Below are 19,297 nucleotides of genomic sequence, written 5' to 3' on the forward strand. Positions count from 1 at the left end.
TTCATGTCGAGTCTTACTTTCAAACAGCTGTGCAGTAGCAAAATGGTATGGCAATGCAGAGTTTACGTAAGAACAAAGTGAAATACACCACTTCCATTAGCTGAATCCAAATAAATATGGAATCGTGTCTCTCTTTTTGTAAAAAAAACTTGTTTCCTAAGCATCCCCAAATCTTAGGATTTTAGATACCCGAGATATTTTTGTATACTACTAGGAGGCACTCTGGGTCATTCTTCACCACAGAGTACCCACACTAATCACAGCAGGACTCTTCCACCATCCAGGGATCCACTCATCAGGGAAAGTAGTGTAGCAGAACTGAGTTTCAAGTAAATTTGACCCCATGAAGGATGCCAGACTAAAAGCTCTGAAAAATAGTGACCTATTTTTATTCACAGAATTGGTATGACATGAAGAACAGCAGGAAAAGCTTTCTTGCCATCCTGCTAATCTGATGAAGCAATTTAAAGACCCCTCTATTCATTCTCCTTTTCCTTCTCTCTGCTTCTCCCATTGTGACCTTTTTCAGCTTATGTCTCTCTCCTGGCTGCACGATCACCAGCCACTAGCCCCCAAACACAGCAACCTTTCCCAGTGCCCTTTCAAGCACTCCATAGCGCTCTATCTGCTCTCTGCAGGGCCACAAGCAGAGCAGTCATTGTGCCTGTCAGCACCCAGCTTCGTGTCAGTCCACTGCAGACACTGATCAAAGTCAGTTAGTAAGAAAATACGTGGAAGCCAGATTAGAGCTTAATGGCTAAATAGCAAGGGGCTTGCATGGCTTGCTTGGAATCTGCCTCTCGTGTAAAGAGCATAAAGCAGATAGATATATTTTAATTTCCTTCAGGCAAACCCCGCCACAGACACCTTTTCCACAAAGTTACCTGTGAGGCAAAAAGAAGGAAGAGAAGGTGGTTAATGCGAAGGATACTAGAAGGGACAACGTTAGGCTGTGTAACAAAGGAGTGTAGAGGAACAGCTGCTGGGGCAACCAGACCAGCACCCTCTCCCAGCACACAACATATATGTGTGTTGTATACACGCATGTATGTACCTACCGAGTGCACGTGCTCTGCCTCACTGGTTGGACTTGTGGCATGAAGCTGCAGCAGCCTTGCTGTAAGGCTGCTGGCCTCTGCACCTCCCAACAGGCAACCCAGGTCAGCACAGGGCCTTTGGAGTGCATGAAGGCAGGAGACGGAGAGGAGAGCTCAGTATTTGCGGTACAAAAAGAAGGGGGAGCGGGAGGAGGCAGTGAAAAGGCAGCAAAGATGCGACATGTTTTGTCAATTCAGTCTTGGAATACATTGGCAAAGGCCCAGCACGCAAAGAGGTGGATGCCAATGGGAAAGAACGGTTTGAAGAGCAAGCCTGATGTGCCACAAAGGTGTACTGTCAGCTAGGAGGTGTAGCTGGGAAGTTGCCAGAAGATGACAAAATAGCTTTGCAGCAGTGCAAACCAGCCTGGTCAGAGTGGCTGAACTAGAGATGCTTGACAGCGTGAAACTAAGAGGGGAAACATGCGCCGCTGTACAGTGCTGCTGATGTACAGAAGGTTTCAGGTTATCCACACAGGAGGTACAGGGCAGGAAGCTGGTGTGCAGGCTTCCTCACACTACCACCTTTCAGCCTGAGAAGCAGCCTCATTCAAATATGCTCATAATATGGACTTCTCTGCTGCAGATAACAAGAGGAGGACAACGAGTGCATATTGTAGTGGTTTTAAATAACGGGGACACCTGTTGACTGGCCCTAGGCCAATACTCTACACTTGCTTCACGCAGGCCTTTGAACTACAATCTAGGCCATGCATGCAACAACAGCCCAGAGAAAAACAGGCATCAGATCCCATTATTTTCAGCCTTTCAGATCCCTGATCACATTTCGCTTACCATTTCAACTTTAAGAAATATAAATATTTAACAGAAAAAAATGGAGCAGTAGAGATTACTCTCTTTGTTATCCATTTTATTACATGTCGATGGAATTACCCCCCAGCATTCACCCATCTCCTCATAAATATCAATTTGCCTAATGCTCCCTCTGTTGCATTCTTTCAAATCTGCTTTCATCTTCACTTTTCAGAAGACCAGATGCCTCTCTTCTCTTTTTTGGAGGCTATAAGTTATTCTAAAAGCATGGTAATTTTCCCAGCTAAAGAGAGATTTGGCAACATTTTTTTAATGCAGATTGACTCATGAATACTCCTTACTAAAGCAATTGTACTATACAGTTACCATTATCTTAGTTCAGCTGCATTTTGACATCGAGGGGAAAAGAGATGTCAGATTTCTCGGTATGAAAATTAGATTAGATTGCCGTGCATTTTGTCAGATCCAACAATGGAAATTAAAGCAAAATAATTTTCCATGAGGAAAACTGCAATAAATGCTGGTTTTCCACCCAAGATAGAGAGACGTTATTGTTTTAAAATCTGGGGAGAAAACAGAAGATATAGATAAAACCATCATTTCAATTATTGAATTTAGATAGAAAATGGAAAGAGAATTGTCAGTATAGTACCCTCCCAGCTCCTCAGAAAACTTTTGACAGAAGATGCATAAAGAAATTCACTGAGGGAAGATGAATGGGAGATCAGCTATTTACCATCAGCTATTGACTAGTAACCTGAAAATAAACTCAATTTCTAATAAACTGGGTTTTGAACATTTGGTGCAGAGAAGACAAGAGAACATTTAAATGTGTAAAGGTGTTCTGGCTGCTTGCCTCAAGTCTTGCTCTGGAAACCAGTGATGCTACTTGGTGAATCAGGTACTAGCTAATGACAGAAGGACGGTGAAGCACAGAGATTAACACCACCAGGTTCTAGCAGGTAATGGTAAGAAAGGTGCCTATTTTAGTTCTCTAACTATCTGGAATCACATTTTCCATCTCTTACTTATCAAAACAATGGTGATTGCTGGAGAATTTTATGGTACCCCTTGAGGTGAATTAAACACACTTTTGTGTTTAAATAAAAAATAAAAATAAGAAAAAGAACAATGTATTGGGCAGAGTCCTACAGCTATAAGTGGTTCTACAAGGGTCTGCAAAGACCATCAGGAGCCCGTTCCTGACACAGACCTGCACAGCACCATCCCATGAGCGGCTGTATGGGCTCCACAGCCTGGCCCTGGGTCCATCCCCAGCCCAGCTCTGCTGCCCAGAGGTGGCCCCTGAGCACTCACAGTGCAGGATGGCTACAAGACAATACCCTGCCTGTTTCTTATCACCAAGGGAAACTTCATTCCCTTACACGGAGTAGTTTGGTCTCTGGAATTCCTGCTCCCAGACCGCTTAACCCCTTCTGCAGCTGGGCCTTCTTGCCCTCCATGACAGATCACTCCTCAGTCACAAATTACCACTGCTGAGCAGCTACAATTTGAATTTCCCCTTCACTATCCCTGGATATGTTGGCTTTCCCCCTTCCCCTTTCTCCAGCCACCACTCAGGTCTCTTCCCTTTCCCACAAGGAAAGCCATTTAAGGTCTGTGTTGCCTAAGCTTAATTTCCTAGGAAGCAAGGATAAGGGAAAACAAAGCTGGCAGCAGCATGAAAACAGTAACCTGAGAACTGTGGCTGGATATCATTTAGGAGAAATACAGAATTGATGAAAGCCTGGAATGGTCCGATCAACAAGGCAGCAAAGGGCAGTAAAGATATTTGTAGATGCTTCACCAAAATCCTTTTATGGCAGGAAATAATCAAAGTGCTTGTGAAAAACAATCAGTTTCAAATAATATTATGCAAATGAATGGGTAGAAAAAGCATCAAAATGGCTAAAATAATCACACAACATTTCTCTAAGGAAAATACGTAAAACAAATTCACCTAAATTTTCAGAAAAAAAATGCTTTTGTTATTGAAAATTCATACTTTGTCATAATTCCATCTTGGTTTTGAAAAACTTATTCATAATGAAAAAATTGTCTGAAATTCCAGTTCTCATGTCAGCAAAAATTTTTTTAACTGACAAAAATATACAAATCTGATTAAACTTAAAAAGTGGCCATTAATTTTCCTCTCTTACATCACTTTTTTTTTCTACTTTATTTAGTTACAACCAAAATGGAAACCTTCCTTTGTAAGCAATTTCACATTCACAGAAGTTATTTCTACAGAAAGCTTACGTATTTTACAAGCTTAGGAGGTAATCGTGTCTTTCTGTGAGGTTCATTTCCTATGCAGTCAGTGGAAAAAATTCCCTTTCCTACCTCTCTGAAGATCTTTTCTCTTACGTACTATGTATTCATCATGTAATCTCTGTTCTCTGTATACCCCTACTCAGCTCACACCCTTATTCAACGGGATTTATTCCTATCTTTCAGAGGCACTTCCTCCTCCCTCCCTTTCACAGGACCTGTCAGTCTATACCCACGTACTGTCTCTCTCCTTATCGTTGCCACACAAGCCTGTGGGGCAGGGACCATTCTGGTATTCACATGCTGCCGGGCACAATGGCCACCTGATCTATGCCTAAACCTTGTATAGTTCTGCAGTACAATTAATCTATCTAAACATGCTCTGACAACCCAAGCATTGTCTAGGTACGTTAAAAGCTCCACATCAGTGCAGAAATACCCCCATATGGCTGTACATATTCTGCACATGCCCCGCTTTACACCCACGGCAGTGCAAAGGAGTGGGAAAGAAGAACCTGCATTGGCCCACGCAAAGGGTTATCTTAGCTAAACACACAGGAGGAATGAAACTGATAATCCTCCTATGTTTTCTATTAAGAAATATCCTTCCATCAACTAATATTTTGGTCTCTTTATACCAAGTTCACACTGGGTCTGGGACACCTGAAAACACAAGAAAAACAGATAGCTACATAAATAATGTCTGTTTGTAATAGCCTTAGATCACACACACCACGTCTTCAGTAACTAATCTGCCGTTGTCCAATTTATGGGGCCACAAAAAATCTGGTCAAGGATTGACTTTCATTGAACTTCTACACACAAACCTACATAGAGGAAAGCACAATCTTTCTCCTTTGTACATATGTGTATATGAGGAGGATGTGGATCCATGTATAATACAGTCTACTCACCTATTCTTTTAACACTTCTCCATCAGAATGATCTTGTTTAGAAAATCAGTGGAGAATTTGCTTACGTGCTTCATTGCTTATTCTGAGATACTTCGTCTGAGACAACAAACTCCCCAAATGCCAGCAGTTTCCTACTATCACCTCCATTCCATAGACCAAACTTTGGGATCTGGATTTGCCCTTTTGAAAAACAATTATTATCCCCTAGACTATGCTACTAAACTTTAAATTTATCAATAGCTCCTTCTCAACGTGCCTTGGCATATTATATACATTTTCATACATCCCTTTATAGAGATGTTATATTGGCGGGTAGCTCAACCACAAAGGAAGCTGGTGGATATAATTAGACCTCATTTAAGATAAACATGAAAAATCTCCAAACCAAAACACTAATAACCACAAAACCTTTCTTTATGATGAACATAAATGATCATATACTATGCAGATCCAATCAGAAAGCTAGCTGGTATGGACAGACAGTTATAAATATTATATCAATTAAAGGGAGAAAAAGCAGCAAAAGCAGAACAGAAACAACAAAAAAAAAAGGCAGAAAGGAATCTCCACCAACCACACGATCCCAAGAAAAATTTAAAAGGGGCAGTGTCTAAAAGGTGGGACTAGATGGAACTCTCCACTACCTGGATCTGTATCCATGCCCCTGCCTCACGCTGGCACCATGTTGGAAGGAGTGCTGCACACACTGCTTTTTTCTTGCCCTGATTTGGCACAGACAGAACACATGAGCACGTGGGATATAACGAAGTCCTGCCACAGCCTGGCCAGGCCCTCAGTCTGCGTGACCAAGGACTGAGGCAATGCTGAGGAATGCAAAGGTGCTTTAGTCTAGATACAAACAGGAAATTTTGGGATGAAGTGCTGGCCACAAGATACTTATACATGTGATTATTGATTTCTATACTGCTCAGGGAAACAGGACTTTATATGCATCTCTGTCAATAAACATGACTGCACTGTTTAAGATTAGGCATGAAAAGCCACATACCACAGACATATCATAGCAATTCCTAGAATACGTATATGAGAACTGAAAGAATAACATTTACTGCAATAGCTTGCAGAGCAAACAACTTGCAGGAGCAAACGTAGCTTAAAATGAAAGATTACTGCTAACAAAGCTTGGGTTTTTATGACCCCAGGTTTTGAATTGCTTGTGTTTTTATGACTGACTCTCGGATTTCAGAGATACAAAGACATCACAGGCGTAATCACTCAAATAACGTTACAGATCCTTTCCAGAACGACCAACTATGGCACCGCATGTATAATGTATATCCTGTCATCCAGTCATCTGCGAAACTTTAGGGTCCTGCTCAAATACAGTTACGTTCCAAGGTTAATGCTAATTCCCTTTCCATTCTCCCTGGAAATATTTCTCAAATACTTCTTAGCTTTCTTGCAAAGAGTGTGCATGCCGTTTGTATAGCTGTGAGGTTCCTCTAAGAAATCAATAGCTATATTCCAACCACTCCCCATTCCCAGCTTGCCAACTGTTTTGTGTTTGGGAATACACACATTTTTTTCACTTCCTCATCCAGGGCATCTCTCAACAGAATTTTTTTAGCAAATTCCCTAGTTTAGTATCTTTCTTCTTCCAAAACAAAACAAAACAAAACATAGACTCTTCCCGTTATGTAATAAATACATTACACACCAATTTAGATTTCTTAAATGAGGTATTATATTCCCTGTATGGAAATACATACAATGTATTTATATTTACAATCAGAAACATAAAACTTTTCTTTCCAAATAGGCTGCCATACATGTTTTGCCATATTTGAATGCTTATTTTCATATTCTCTTTATAAACTCTTCCTTTAACAGAAATCAAAGCTTTTATTAAAAGATTTCCTCTAAAAGTTTTATCAACATGGGCACGTTTCCATGAATCTTTTTTTTTTCCCTGTGCATCCATCAGTACTGATGGAATCAAATTCCACATGAAATTTCTGAGCCACTTTCCTCCACTCCTATACAAGCTTTCCAAAGTGATTGTGCCAGACAGCCATAAAAACATTTTCCGAAAGTGTTGTGATCATGCCTGCATTCTTAAATGTTGTTAACTTGTAAAAGTTAAAATCTCCAAGACAACAGAAACTGGAATTCTGTAATTCAATTATAACTTTGTGAACTCTATTCACAATAGGGCTCTAGTAAGTATTTATACAGCAGATTGCTTACTATAGAGTCTAACATTTGATGGGGTAAGAGTAGTGAGAACCCGTGAATGTAAGGATTTACAATGACTGCATTTTCTGTTTGTTTCTGTATCTCACAGCAGTTCTGCCTGACTTACTTCTGTCTGGACCACAAACAATAACTATAAACATATTTTTCTTCTATAGCTCCTTCAAGACACTGCAATCAAATCCAACATTTAAAGCAGCACACTTGTCAAAGAGCATGTAATGTCAGAAACCAAAGTAGCAAAATACTGTATTATCTAAACCATTTATCATATATCTATTGTATTAACAAGGTTTGGATAAAAAAAAACATCAGTGAAGTTTTGGCTGTTCAAAAAGCAAATGACTGGAAAATATGTCCTTGCCAAATATAGTGTGGTATATTGTGTTTCTTCAACTTCTGACATCTGAGGCTTTTTGACAACTTTTACATTAGTGTACTACCCATTGTAAACAGCAGCACAGTATAAAGAAAACACCACAACTATAATTCATTGGCTAAATGTAAGAAGAATAAATGACTAGCTCTGTGTATCTCTAACAAAGACCTTAATATAGAGTAATTAAAATAAGCAATAACAGCACAACTCTTAACACCGATCTGTCTTAATCTATTTTTAACATCTGTCGAGCATCTGACACTGTCAGCATGAGCAATTCATGCAGCCTGATAATCATCTACATGCTACCAAGTGACCAGATTTTTCTCAGGAATGGAGGAAATTTTTATCTAATGAGTATTACGCTACGCAATATATATTTAGAAAGAATGAAATACATATTTCAGGATACCTAGTGTCACAGGTTCTTTAGAGAAGGAAGTTTGCTTTGGTATGATTCTTGCAATTTTGTTTGTCTTGCTGAAAGTCAATACAAAGAGTACCAGAGTGTAATTTCAGAAACATATAGCAGAATTCTAAGTACATCATGTGTATAAAAAAAATTCTATCAAAATGAGCAAAAATTACTATACCTTAGCAGAAGCAAATAACAAATCATATTTCCTGTTCAATAACCGTATAAATCACTATATTCATGTAGTGCATTAAAAATAAAGTAACTTCCTCCTCTTCGTTCATTTATCTTTATGATACACGTTCTATTTGCACACAGGAAAAAAAGTAGGCAAGTAATTTTAAAAGTATAAACAATTTGACCTCTCAAACCATAAATGCACACTTACCCTTGACTGCTCTTTCTTTAAGTTCTAGAAGTGGGCCAGGCCTGTGGTTTGACTCTGTGTTACAAGACAAAAGAGATTTAATTTACGCATGTTGTTTCAGAGCTGAGAAGCTAGCTGCAAGCTTTAGTGCTGTTTTGCTAGTGTGACCTTAGTATAGTGAGTCTGATCAGAGAACAGTTTGACTTTTAAGAGAGACTATTTCATTACATGCAGCAGATGGCTCTTCCTGGGAAAACCTCAGCCAGACAGAGCAAGAGAGAGAGAGAGTTGGCAGCGACAAAAGGGTACACCCTACTTCCATAGAAGTCCACAGGAATTTCCTCATGGCCTTGAGAGAGAGGAAGTGTTGGCCTTAGCTTTTCATAATAAAGCATGGGGTTGTTTTTTAAAGCACATGCTTAAGTGTGCTTAACTGCTTTGACTGGCACGTTGGGAATTTTTTACTTGCTTGAACTTAAGCACACACAAGTTCTGCCGAACATGAGAAAATCTGCAATCCCTAACAAGTAGGTTGAGGAAACCAAAGGTGGACAGTGAACTTTCAACAATCATTACATAAAAATTCACCTAACAATTCACATTCCTCAAAGCCAAATAAGTGAATCCTGGAGAAAGTATTCCCACTCCTGTTACCCAGAAGCTGAGTCTCAAACAGGAGGAACTTGAATGAACTACACAAACTGCTCTGAGCTCAAGCAATCTAGAAAAGACTGAAAAGCAAGTTTTGTGCCAAGTTTTGAGCATTTTGCTAAAGCACAGCTAAAACTGGTTATGAGATACCATGGTGCTAAATACTTCTTGCTCCCAGTGTTATCTAGACCCAGATAGGAAACTGGTGTGTTCAGCAACAAAAATAGCACCTACAACCACCCTCATTCAGAAATAGCAGCAGGGATATCTATGTTTTATGTAATAGCCTAATAGTCAAAATAATCCCCAAAAGAAATGAGAGACCAGGATTTAAAGCCATATTCAACCTGAGGCAATTTAACCATTTGACGCTGTAGGAAGACACCCAACAAGCACAGACCATAGGCTGAGGTGGGTGAAAGGCAACTGCCTGATTTTCTAGCAGCTGTCATACATAGCTGTGGATAACTACATATCATCAGGAAGCCAAATTCACTGTCTTACCTGTATTCGTTTTGCCATGCAGATTGGTTTTCCACCTAAACCAGGAGAAATAAACTATTGGTTAACAATGCAGGAAAAAGCCACTCAGTGCAATTTCTTCAAGCTAAGTCTAATTAAATAGCATGTTTTTCAGAGATGCTTGACCCCAGAGGAGTCAGGAGAGCTGCTATACCGTCATTGCTCTGCAGGCAGATGCGTACCTCCAAGCAGATGTAAGCCTGACGAGAGCAATGCAACTCATGAGACAGACTCTGCTGAACACCAACAGTTATTAGCTTGGTCTGAATGCAGCCACCGCACTTCCAGCTTGTTTGCTAGGAAAGTAAGGCAAGCTTGCAGTCACATGAAAAAATACTGCAGAAATACAGGCAGCCACATTTGAATGCTTGATCACCGATTAAAAATTTTTAAAGTAAAATTACTTAGAAAGTTTTAAAGTAAAATTACTTTCTAAGGCATCTTCGGTCCACTTTGAGCAAGTTGTAATTACAGAGAGATGAGAATTCCTCTTACATCATCACCACACTCATCTGTCCATTAGTGGTGATGGAGAAGCAGTCATGGAAGCATCTCTGCTTAGGAGAGTCTGAAGAGACAAGCAGTGCCTCCTCTCCCTTGCTAAAAGACACGTAAGGCACCTGATCCCTTAAGCTGGGCACTTGCTTGTCTCTGAACTGACAGCAGAGTGGGGGGAAAGGATGTATCACAGAGAAGAGCCCATGGCTGTGTTGGCTGTAGGTAGGTAAAGCTGTTTCTCCTCAAAAAGAGACCCCTGCCCTCAGTATTGTATGATTGTGGCCTGGTTAACCCCCACTCACAGGAGAGCTGCTCCCGGCTCTCCGGCGATGTATGGCCTCCTCAGCGCTACCTGCCCACACCGGCAGGTCTCCCCCTCGCACGCTCCACTTTCCCCGCTTCAAAACGTGTAAAACAAACCCCTGACCGGCTCTCTCACGCTCTCAGCAGCGCCGGAGCGCGCACTCCCGGGACGCGAGAACACCTTCCCCTTCCGAAGGGACACTGCCCTCTCGGGCACGGACATGGCGAGCGTCCCCTCAGGGAAGGGCGGGAAGCCGCATCACGCGCCAGCCAACCACCCTGCTGCACCTCAGGCGCGCGCTGCGCCCGGCCGTGCCCCGCCCCGCCCCGCCCGAGGCACGCCGCACTGGGCACCGCCGGGCCGGGCCGGGCTTGAGGCCTGCCGCACCGGGCCGTGCCTCGCCGCGCCTCAGGTGCTCCGCCGCGGCTGCGCTCGGCGCGTCCTTCCGGGCGGGAGCGCCGCCCCGGGCGGGCCGATAACTCGCAGCCGCTGGGGAGGCAGGAGCGGGGCGATGTCGGAGCCGGTGCGGAGCGCGCCGGGGTCCCTGCCCCTCAGCCGCCTGGCGGAGCCGCTGCTCCGGAGGCTCAGCGAGCTGCTGGACCGAGCGGTGCCTGGCAAGGGCTGGCGGGACCTGGCGCAGCGAGCGGGGAGCCGCGGCAGGGTCCGGCTGAGGTGAGGGCGGCCTGCGGGGCGGCGGGAGGGCCCCGGCGGGACGGGCTCCTACGGCGGGACGGCCGCGGGGCTGAGCGGCGGCAGCCCCGGGCGGCGGGGCCGGGCTGAGGCCGTGGTGCCGCCGCCGGCGGGGGAGCGGCCGCGGGGTCCCTCCCGGGGCCTGCCCGAGACCGCGGTCCGCGCACCCGTGGGGGAAGGTAGAGGCGCCGTGAGGGATGGGGCCCACCAGCGGCACCCCGAAGCCGGCGGCGGGGCAGCGACGGTGAGGCAGTTGTGGGTTCCCCTTTGCTTTCCAGCTCCCGGGTAAGTTTGTGCTGGAGTGGAGAACAGCTGAGCACCGTGCTGGTTTTGCTACTGCTTCTCCCTGAACCCCGCATGACCCAGCCTGCACTGGCGACACCGTCCATCCCTTCCTGCAAGCCCGCGCCTTGCTGGTACAAAGAAGGGAGCATCCATCCCCAACTGAAGCCCCTGCGCTGGGCAGATGGGACCAAGGACGTGTATCCCGACCCTGGGAGATGTTTGCTGAGTCCCACACGAGGGCTCCCAGTGAAGAAGCAACAGGGCGCAAGTCCTGTGGTGTTTTGCTTTGCCACCGCTGCAGTTGGAAAGCATTCCCTTGTAGCTCACCTGGCTTTCCTCAGCACAAAGCTAGCCAACTGCCTGCCCTGGACAGGGAACATGGAAAATGATTGTTGACTGTTCCCTGTAGCTCCTCTTGTCTGCATTAGGGTAAACACTTTTGTTTTCTTCAGCTCTTTCTGCCTGGGTCCCATTCTCTAGATCGCTTCCTGATCACTTCACTTCCTGTGGCTTTTCAAGGTTTTGCTTAGAGGGTAGTATCTCAAAAAATGAGGCTTTTCAAGTGTAGCACGGAACGCGCATCGTGAAGATGTGTTCTTTCTCTATTATGGTTGTATTTATTAATATAGGGAAATAAAACCTGAGGACTACAATGTGACCCCTCTGTAGGCCCTCTTGCTATGTTTGCTTCTCTGTATTATCCGGTAAAACACTATGAAAGTCTACATGATAAGCGAAAATATCTTGCCTCCAGGTTTGCATGGCACTGTGATTTAATGCAAGAAACATTGTTGAATCTTTTGTAGTAGGAATACATAAACTTGCACTCCCTTTCCATAGCTGTATTCATTTCCTTGTTATCTGTGTTATTTTAATCGGCTGTGATTGAAAGCCCATGAAGACTTAACACTAAAATTTCAAACTATGCATGTTTATACCTGGAGATGAACGTATTGGAACAGTTAACTGCACTGTGACCGTAGATGTGTGTATCAGTTAACCTGCAGCAGTTGCTTGTTTTAACAAGTACTCTGAAAATCAAAGTCTTCCTGGACTTTCAAGTTAGATTCTGACTCACTCTTTACTGCTTCTGAATTAGACACATGAAAATGAAAGGTGCTGTACTTGCTTTTCTGCTGAGACTTTAAAAAATTAAAATTAGATTTCTTAATACATTTGGCCAGAATCGTTAGGTACAAGCATCTCTTGTTTTGTAGCATGCAACTCACTTATACCACTTTCTGTCTGTAGAGAAGTCGCTGTATAACTTCTGAACTCCTGAAACTTGAGGGAAATACTGCAAATATGTCCAAATCAGCTAGGAATTTCCCATCTCTGGCGTTGGGTTTTTTCAATCTTTTTGTTTGTCTACAAGTAATTTTTAACTCTGCTCCTTTCTGAGGAAGAAGGGCTAAGAAGATCTATGCCATGTCTTTCTCATATTATTTTGTAGCCCTCTGGATTTAGAACAGTGTTCCCTCAAAGTGCTGGAGCCAGAAGGAAGTCCCAGCTGGAGTCTCCTGAAACTCCTGGGAGATCGGGGTTGCACTGTGGTGGAGCTTGTGGAGTTCTTGCAGGCCCTGGAGCATACGGAGGCTCTCCAGTGTCTCAGCCATTCAGGTCAGTTCTGGTTTGTACTTTGACTGCAACTCTGTGTTTTACACTGGAAGCACTGGAGTATTTGTTTTCTACGGTAAGAAAAAGCATCTAGTGATTGGTATCCATATGATTACCATAGTAATTGTCTCTGAGATTAAAAGTAAGCTAAGTAGATAAGCAGGCTTAACACAGTGTTGTTGTAGATTTGGACTTGGCTGCATGGGTATGACAGGTGCTGACTTGGGTTCTGTGTCAAGCTATGCCTTTGGGAGATGCTTATTGAACGGAAATTGTTGAATTAGAAAGACAAGTAGTGTTGCCAGCCATCTGTTCAGGGTACGGGTTTTATTGACTGCATTTCATAGCTTACCCTAATTGAAGGGGAAGGGTCCAATTAGTGCCAGTTCTGGTGCATATTGGATCCAGTGTGACTTGCTAATTGGACAGAAAAACAGACTAGCTTAAGATAGAACTAGATTGTTTGCTGCTAACACATACAGCATGCTTCTTTGCAAAAGGTCTAGAAGTGGGGCAATGCAAGGAATTCAAGGGTAAAGCCAGGGCCCTTTTTTACATCCTCCTCCTTCAGGATGTGGTGATATTCAACCTAGTAGGAAGTCACAAAAGCTTCTCTTCAGAGCAGGGAGTGGAAATGAGACTAGCAAGCTCCTTGCCTTGCCATACTGATAGGTGTCCTGTTCTTTGGGCAGTCTGAGAAAAGAAGCCATGGGCTGAGAACCATTGTTAAGACAACTTTGGAATTTTTCAAGTAGATTATAGTAATGCTTTGCAGCTGTTTCATCTAGTTAAGGAGTTAAGGCTGCTGCTTCTTACAGTGCTAGGAGGATCATGGTGTGCTGAATGCGGTGTGACTGAGTTACATGCTAGCTTAGTCTAACTGAAGTATACTACTGCAGGCTTGGCAGGGAGGGGGGAATTGGTGTTATAGCACTGTGAGCGGATTAGGCTCACAGGGGCAGGAGTTGTGGTGGAGGCATAGGCTGTCCTACACTATGAATGCCTGTTCCTTTTTATTGTTCTCCGTATGGTGGTTACAGGGTGGGAACGAAAAACAGGAATGCTCCTGGTTCACATTTGTGCTACAGTGTGCCTGCACTGAGCCAGAATGTTGTGCTTGCTTGATCTGTGATCATCTCGAGTATCACCACTGTTGACCTGAGGATTTTTGTGTGGCTGTCAGTCAAGTTACGTTTTGAAATATGTAAAGAAGACTAAATCCTGGCTAAAACAGGAACTCTCTACGTAGCAGAATTGTGAGATAGTGGTATCGACTAGGGAGCTGGATAGATAGCTAAGATATTCTTGTATTGAGAAGAACCAGCCAATAAGCAGATTTTTGTCAAGACCTCTTGGAACTGCAGAGATGGTCTTGTTATAAATTCATCTCTTGCAGAACATTAGATCTGTCATAGAATGCATTCAGTCTCCGCTGAGGAGCACTGGGTAGTTTCACAGAGATTGAGAAACTGGAACCAAGAGAAACCAAAGCAAAGGGTATTTGAAGAAAGTTTAGGTCAAAAAGAATTTTAAACTACTTAAAAAGAAGTGGTAGGCCCTGATATTTGTGGTGCGTTTATTTAAATATTCAGGGGTGGTTGATGCTTGCAGTCTAAGGACAAATTCATAACTGTTCTAATACACAAAAAAAGCTTAAGTGTTGCTCAAGTTCCTTTAGGAATGGGATTGTTTAATATTAGACCTCTACAGCTGTCATACTGGTTTGTTAGACTGTTTTCTACCAGCTTAGTTGATGCGGTTAAAAAGACACAAACCTTTGTAAGCCTGTGAGTGTACTGGTTAATGAGAGAAGAGTTTTGATGCTGCTTAGTGGTGCATTTTGGCAGTGATACCACTTCAGTACCTTTATGGCAGGGATGTATTGGTACAAGATGTATTTGCTTTCTTTATAGAATCATAGAATCATTTAGGTTGGAAAAGACCTATGATATCATCGAGTCCAACCGTAAACCTAACACTGCCAAGTCCAAATCTAAACCATGTCCTTAAGTGCCACATCCACACGTCTTTTAAATACCTTCAGGGATGGTGTCTCAACCACTTCCCTGGGCAGCCTGTTCCAATGCTTGACAACCCTTTTGGTGAAGAAATTTTTTCCTCGTATTCAACCTAAACCTCCCCTGGCACAACTTGTGGCCATTTGCAGGAATACAAAGGATCTCTCGGAGAATCATAGACTCCCAGAAACAAGTTCCAGAACTTGTTTGTGTTTCAGAACTTAAAGCCTTGCCTGTCACATTGGGTTAACTCTGTAGATCTTCTTTCTATAAAGGTACAAAATAGAAGTAATAATAACTTTAAAACTTCTCCTTTTTGGTAGTGAGAAATCCTAGGCATCGTGTTCCATGGGTTACCTCTCTGTCCCTTTTCTTTCCTTTTTTTATCTTGTCGTGTTGTGAACTTGCTGGAAATGGATGAAATGTGACGAGCTTTCTCCCAAGCTAAGAAGGAAAAAGGCTTAATACACAATTTGTGGTATTACAGTCTAGTCCTTGTGCAGCCTCACTGAGTTGTGGTGTTTGAAACAAGACCAAAGAGGTGTTTTTCCTCTGCAGGCTCTTCTGCAGCGGTTTAGGCACTTCAGTCTGAATGTGAGTAATTGAGGCCAAGTTTCCAGAAATGACTGAAAATGTTTACTTGTGTGTAAGCTAAGAACATAACAGTTGGGTTATAGTTAAGATTATGAGTATTTAAGTTGCATCGTATATTTCAGCATCTGGTAACCATAAATATCAGTTTGCCATCCTTGATGGTAACATTTGAGGTTTGCATTTTCCAGTGAAAATTGAAGAAGTATTTTTGTATCTTTGTAATCATTCAAAAAATTGAGCCAGAAGCTTTTCTTTTTGAACCATTGAATTCTGTGGTGCTTGCAGGAAGAAGCTTAGTGCTGAATGAATTGCAGGAAAATAAATGAAACTGTGAAGAGATTATGAATCAGATTTCTTAGAAATTGTTTCTAATACTTCCAAGGAGTGCAAAATACTAATCTTTCAGATAATTTGTTTCTCTCAACTACTTTCTTAAGAGATGTTAGTGATCTCGTGACAGACTTTTTTTTTTTTTTAGAAAAAATGGAAATCTTTGGAAAGAGCAAGTCGTCTTAATTTTTTTGTCCTTTAAGCTGAAATAATGTAATTCCTGTTTGTCTTGGTTAATGTTAAGTGATTGTGATGCTCATAAACTGTACTTAACACGCTCCCTTTAACTATGAAAAACAGCGGAGGAAGTGTTAAATGGGGAACTGAGGTAGCGATCTTCAGGGCTAGGGTATAGAGGGAAGTTATTTTAGAGCAAGAAGGGCAGGGAAATTTCAAGTCCTGTAGCTACTTTCGTGTAGCTGACTGTGATCAAGTATTTCAGAATAAGGTTGTGTGTGGAGGAAGTCAATATAACCCGCTTCCCTGCTAGGCAAAGATTCTGTGATTTCCAAATGCTGTACGATCTCCGTTTCAGTCTGTTGACCACATGGGTCTCTGCTCAGGTTTCAGCCCCTTAATCAAATTGTTATGGTTTCTCTCCTCAAACATTCTCTGTTAGAAAAAAGTTCTGATGTGTGACTAAGCCATTAAACATGAGGGGGGGAAAAAAGCAGATAAAAAGAAAATTCCTGGCACAGTGTAATAAGAAGGCGTGGAGCAAATGATGATCTTGAGTCTTGTACGGGGATATTTGTGATCTCTTTCCAGCTGTTTTTTTTTTTTTTAACGCAGCTTCTGGTTTACTCTATACTTTTCTGTAAGATTGTTTCTCCAGCAATCTGGAATACTGCTTCTGTACCAGATTACACTTTCTGCTTCTGCAGTGTGTTTTCATTAAACTATAAAGAAGGAACTAGTTTCTCCCAAAACAGGGAAATTAGATTGATTCCAAGAAAATAAAAATTAGTACTTATACCTATTTTGTATCTGATTGTTCATTTCTGAGAGTAATGAAATGGTGAAGAAGTGCCTCTGTACCATTCACTATATCTGTGCTTTTTCTGTAACTAGTTGTACAGGGCCTAGCTGGGATAGAGTTGGTTTTCTTCATAGCAGCTCATATGGTGCTGTGATTTAGATTTTTCACCAAATCAGCACTGCTAATGGGACAATGTTCTAGCTTTTGCTGAACAGTTTGCACAGCATCAAAGTCTTCTCTGTTTCTTGCTCTGCCCTCCCCAGTGAATAGATTTGAGGTGTGCAGTAGGCAGGGAGGGGACACAATTGGGCAGAACTAACAAAAAAAAACTAACCAAAGAGATGTTCCATACCATATAACAGCATGCTCAGCAATAAAAGGGAAAAGAGGGAGTTTTGGAGGGCCTGGCCATCTTTTGCTTGGGAACTGGTTGGGCATCAGTCTGCCCATGGGAGGTGGTGAGTAGTTGTCTTTGCATCATTTGTTTTCTTCCCTGTTGTTCCACTCATCCTTCACTTATTAAACAAATATTTTTTGTTTCTTTGTTTTATTTTGACCTCCAAGTTTTCTTGTTTTTTATTCTCCCTTTCCTTCTTCCCCCATCTCACTGCTGGTGGGGAACTGCGTGGTGCTTATCGGCTCACCAGGGTTAACCCACACCACTAGTATTGTGAGTTATTAACTAGTCATTAATGTGTACAAGCGCTTGTGGTCCCACTGTGGTTGTTAAATGCTTTTTACCATCCGTTGCAAATAATGCTTTAAACTAGTGATATTTGATGGCTTATCAGCTCAGTGTTGGTGAATACCTTGGGCATAGGTCTGTGTATTTTTTTGACAGCAATGTGAGGTTAAACTTTCTTTTCTGTAGTTGACTTCCCCCCCGCCTTCTTCTGATGACCTTGGTTATACCAGGATCTGTATTTGGGGTCATGCTGTAACTAGATCTCTGGAATGGTCTAGGTTGAGAAAACAACTGGATCATATCAGTCCGGTGTCAGAATTTTGCTCACGCCTGGCAAGGTAAAACTTGAAGTGCAAAATTTTACCTTGCAGACTGGCAAAAGAAAACCCCAGCCGTGTGTTCAACAGGAGTAAAGGTATAACACAGAAACCAATGCTTCAGCTGATAAGGTCGCATGAGGAATAGTAGAAAAACAGACTATGTTGTAGTTAAACTAACTCTTACTGGTTTGATTCATCCCATCAGCTTAATCTTAATCTGAAGATTAACATCTCAAAGAAGTTGTTGGGAGTGAGCAAACTCTTAAAACCAGGGATAGCTTTCCCAGAAGGGATCTGTGATGCCATTGGAAGTATTATTTGCTTTAGGGAGTAGACAGCAAGAGGAATTGAAGTATCCTAAAGTTAAAATGCCTGAATAATCTACTTTAAGTCTTTGATAAACTCTGTAGAGTACTGACCAATTTAAGCATGGATTTTGTGTAATGGAAGACAATTTTGAGTGTCTTAAAGTCATATAACTAATTGGAACTGCATGCATACAAAGTACAAATAAATTATTTTCAAGTGTATTTAATAACAGAAATGTCCTCTTTGCTCAGAGGACAATTAAGCGCAAATTTAAATTGTGGAATTGTAATTCTTAATAACTTTCCTATGTGTAAATTCTTTTTTAAAGGTATAAAGATTGTTGTACAGCCCGACTCTCAAGCAGTGCTCTCTGGTCAGGTCGTCAAGCTGTGTTGTTGGGCAACAGGACACCCGTTTGTGCATTACCAGTGGTTCAAACAGGAAAAAGAGGTAATAGTTGATACAGAATATAAGTGGTGAAAAAGAACAGGTAATGGTTTTGGGTGATGGTTGTTGGAGGTTTTTTAAGACCGTTGCTCTTATTTACAAGGAGAGAAGATTGCTATATATACTAATAAAAATAGAAGTTTAAGAAATGCTGCATAATGACCCTATCGATGTGCTAAATCAATAAGGTGGTTCCTTATATTCCAACCACTTCATCCTGGAAGGCTAATCTTGGAACGTGACAGTAAGGAAACTGCAAGTTTATTTGCCTCTCAGGCTACCAAGAAATTTAATAAAGGCTGCTGAGAAACCACCACACTGGAGCAAATGCCAGTTGCTGTTGGTCTTAGATAGATGGAAACTGGTTTCCTAAGAATGAAGAGTTGAAGGCCTGAACTCAGTCGTGCCACAGATTTCTTCAGCAAAATGCTGGAATGCACATGAGCTCGTGCCTCTGCAATTTGAATGGCGGCACTTGTGCCCGTATTTCTGGTCCTGGTTATCTTTCTACAAGATGAATGCACTTTTTTCTTAATGATATTTTATTGTAAGTAGTATTTTTAAAAATGCAGTAAGTTTATGGTTATTTTAAATTGCTGTTAGGACTGAAATTTTTA

The 19,297-nt window shown here is 42.2% G+C and overlaps 2 protein-coding genes across 18 annotated transcripts in view; one reads left to right on the plus strand and one right to left on the minus strand.

Annotated features, from left to right (window-relative positions):
• LOC128903014 (alpha-protein kinase 2-like) overlaps positions 1-10,518 on the minus strand; it is an 89,680-nt gene extending 79,162 nt beyond the window's left edge. For 10 of the 11 annotated variants that reach the window (XR_008463944.1, XR_008463942.1, XR_008463941.1 and 7 more), the window contains exon 1: positions 8,453-8,673. The gene's annotated coding sequence lies outside the window, so the exon portion shown is untranslated. Of the gene's footprint in view, positions 1-8,452; positions 8,674-9,586; positions 9,622-10,404 lie in introns of those variants that run through there. The other variant, XM_054186864.1, reaches the window with a different exon arrangement.
• A 275-nt stretch (positions 10,519-10,793) lies between these two features.
• Positions 10,794-19,297, plus strand: part of LOC128902786 (mucosa-associated lymphoid tissue lymphoma translocation protein 1-like) — a 33,752-nt gene continuing 25,248 nt past the window's right edge. For 4 of the 7 annotated variants that reach the window (XM_054186329.1, XM_054186330.1, XM_054186331.1 and 1 more), the window contains exons 1-3: positions 10,794-11,078; positions 12,835-13,001; positions 18,562-18,683. In XM_054186329.1, the coding sequence (XP_054042304.1) occupies positions 10,918-11,078; positions 12,835-13,001; positions 18,562-18,683 (450 nt within the window). In that variant the 5' untranslated portion in view covers positions 10,794-10,917. The remainder of the gene's footprint in view (positions 11,079-12,834; positions 13,002-18,561; positions 18,684-19,297) is intronic. The other 3 variants (XM_054186333.1, XM_054186334.1, XM_054186337.1) reach the window with 1 other exon arrangement.

The sequence above is a fragment of the Rissa tridactyla genome, chromosome Z (genome assembly GCF_028500815.1).
Source record: "Rissa tridactyla isolate bRisTri1 chromosome Z, bRisTri1.patW.cur.20221130, whole genome shotgun sequence".
NCBI lineage: Eukaryota > Metazoa > Chordata > Aves > Charadriiformes > Laridae > Rissa > Rissa tridactyla.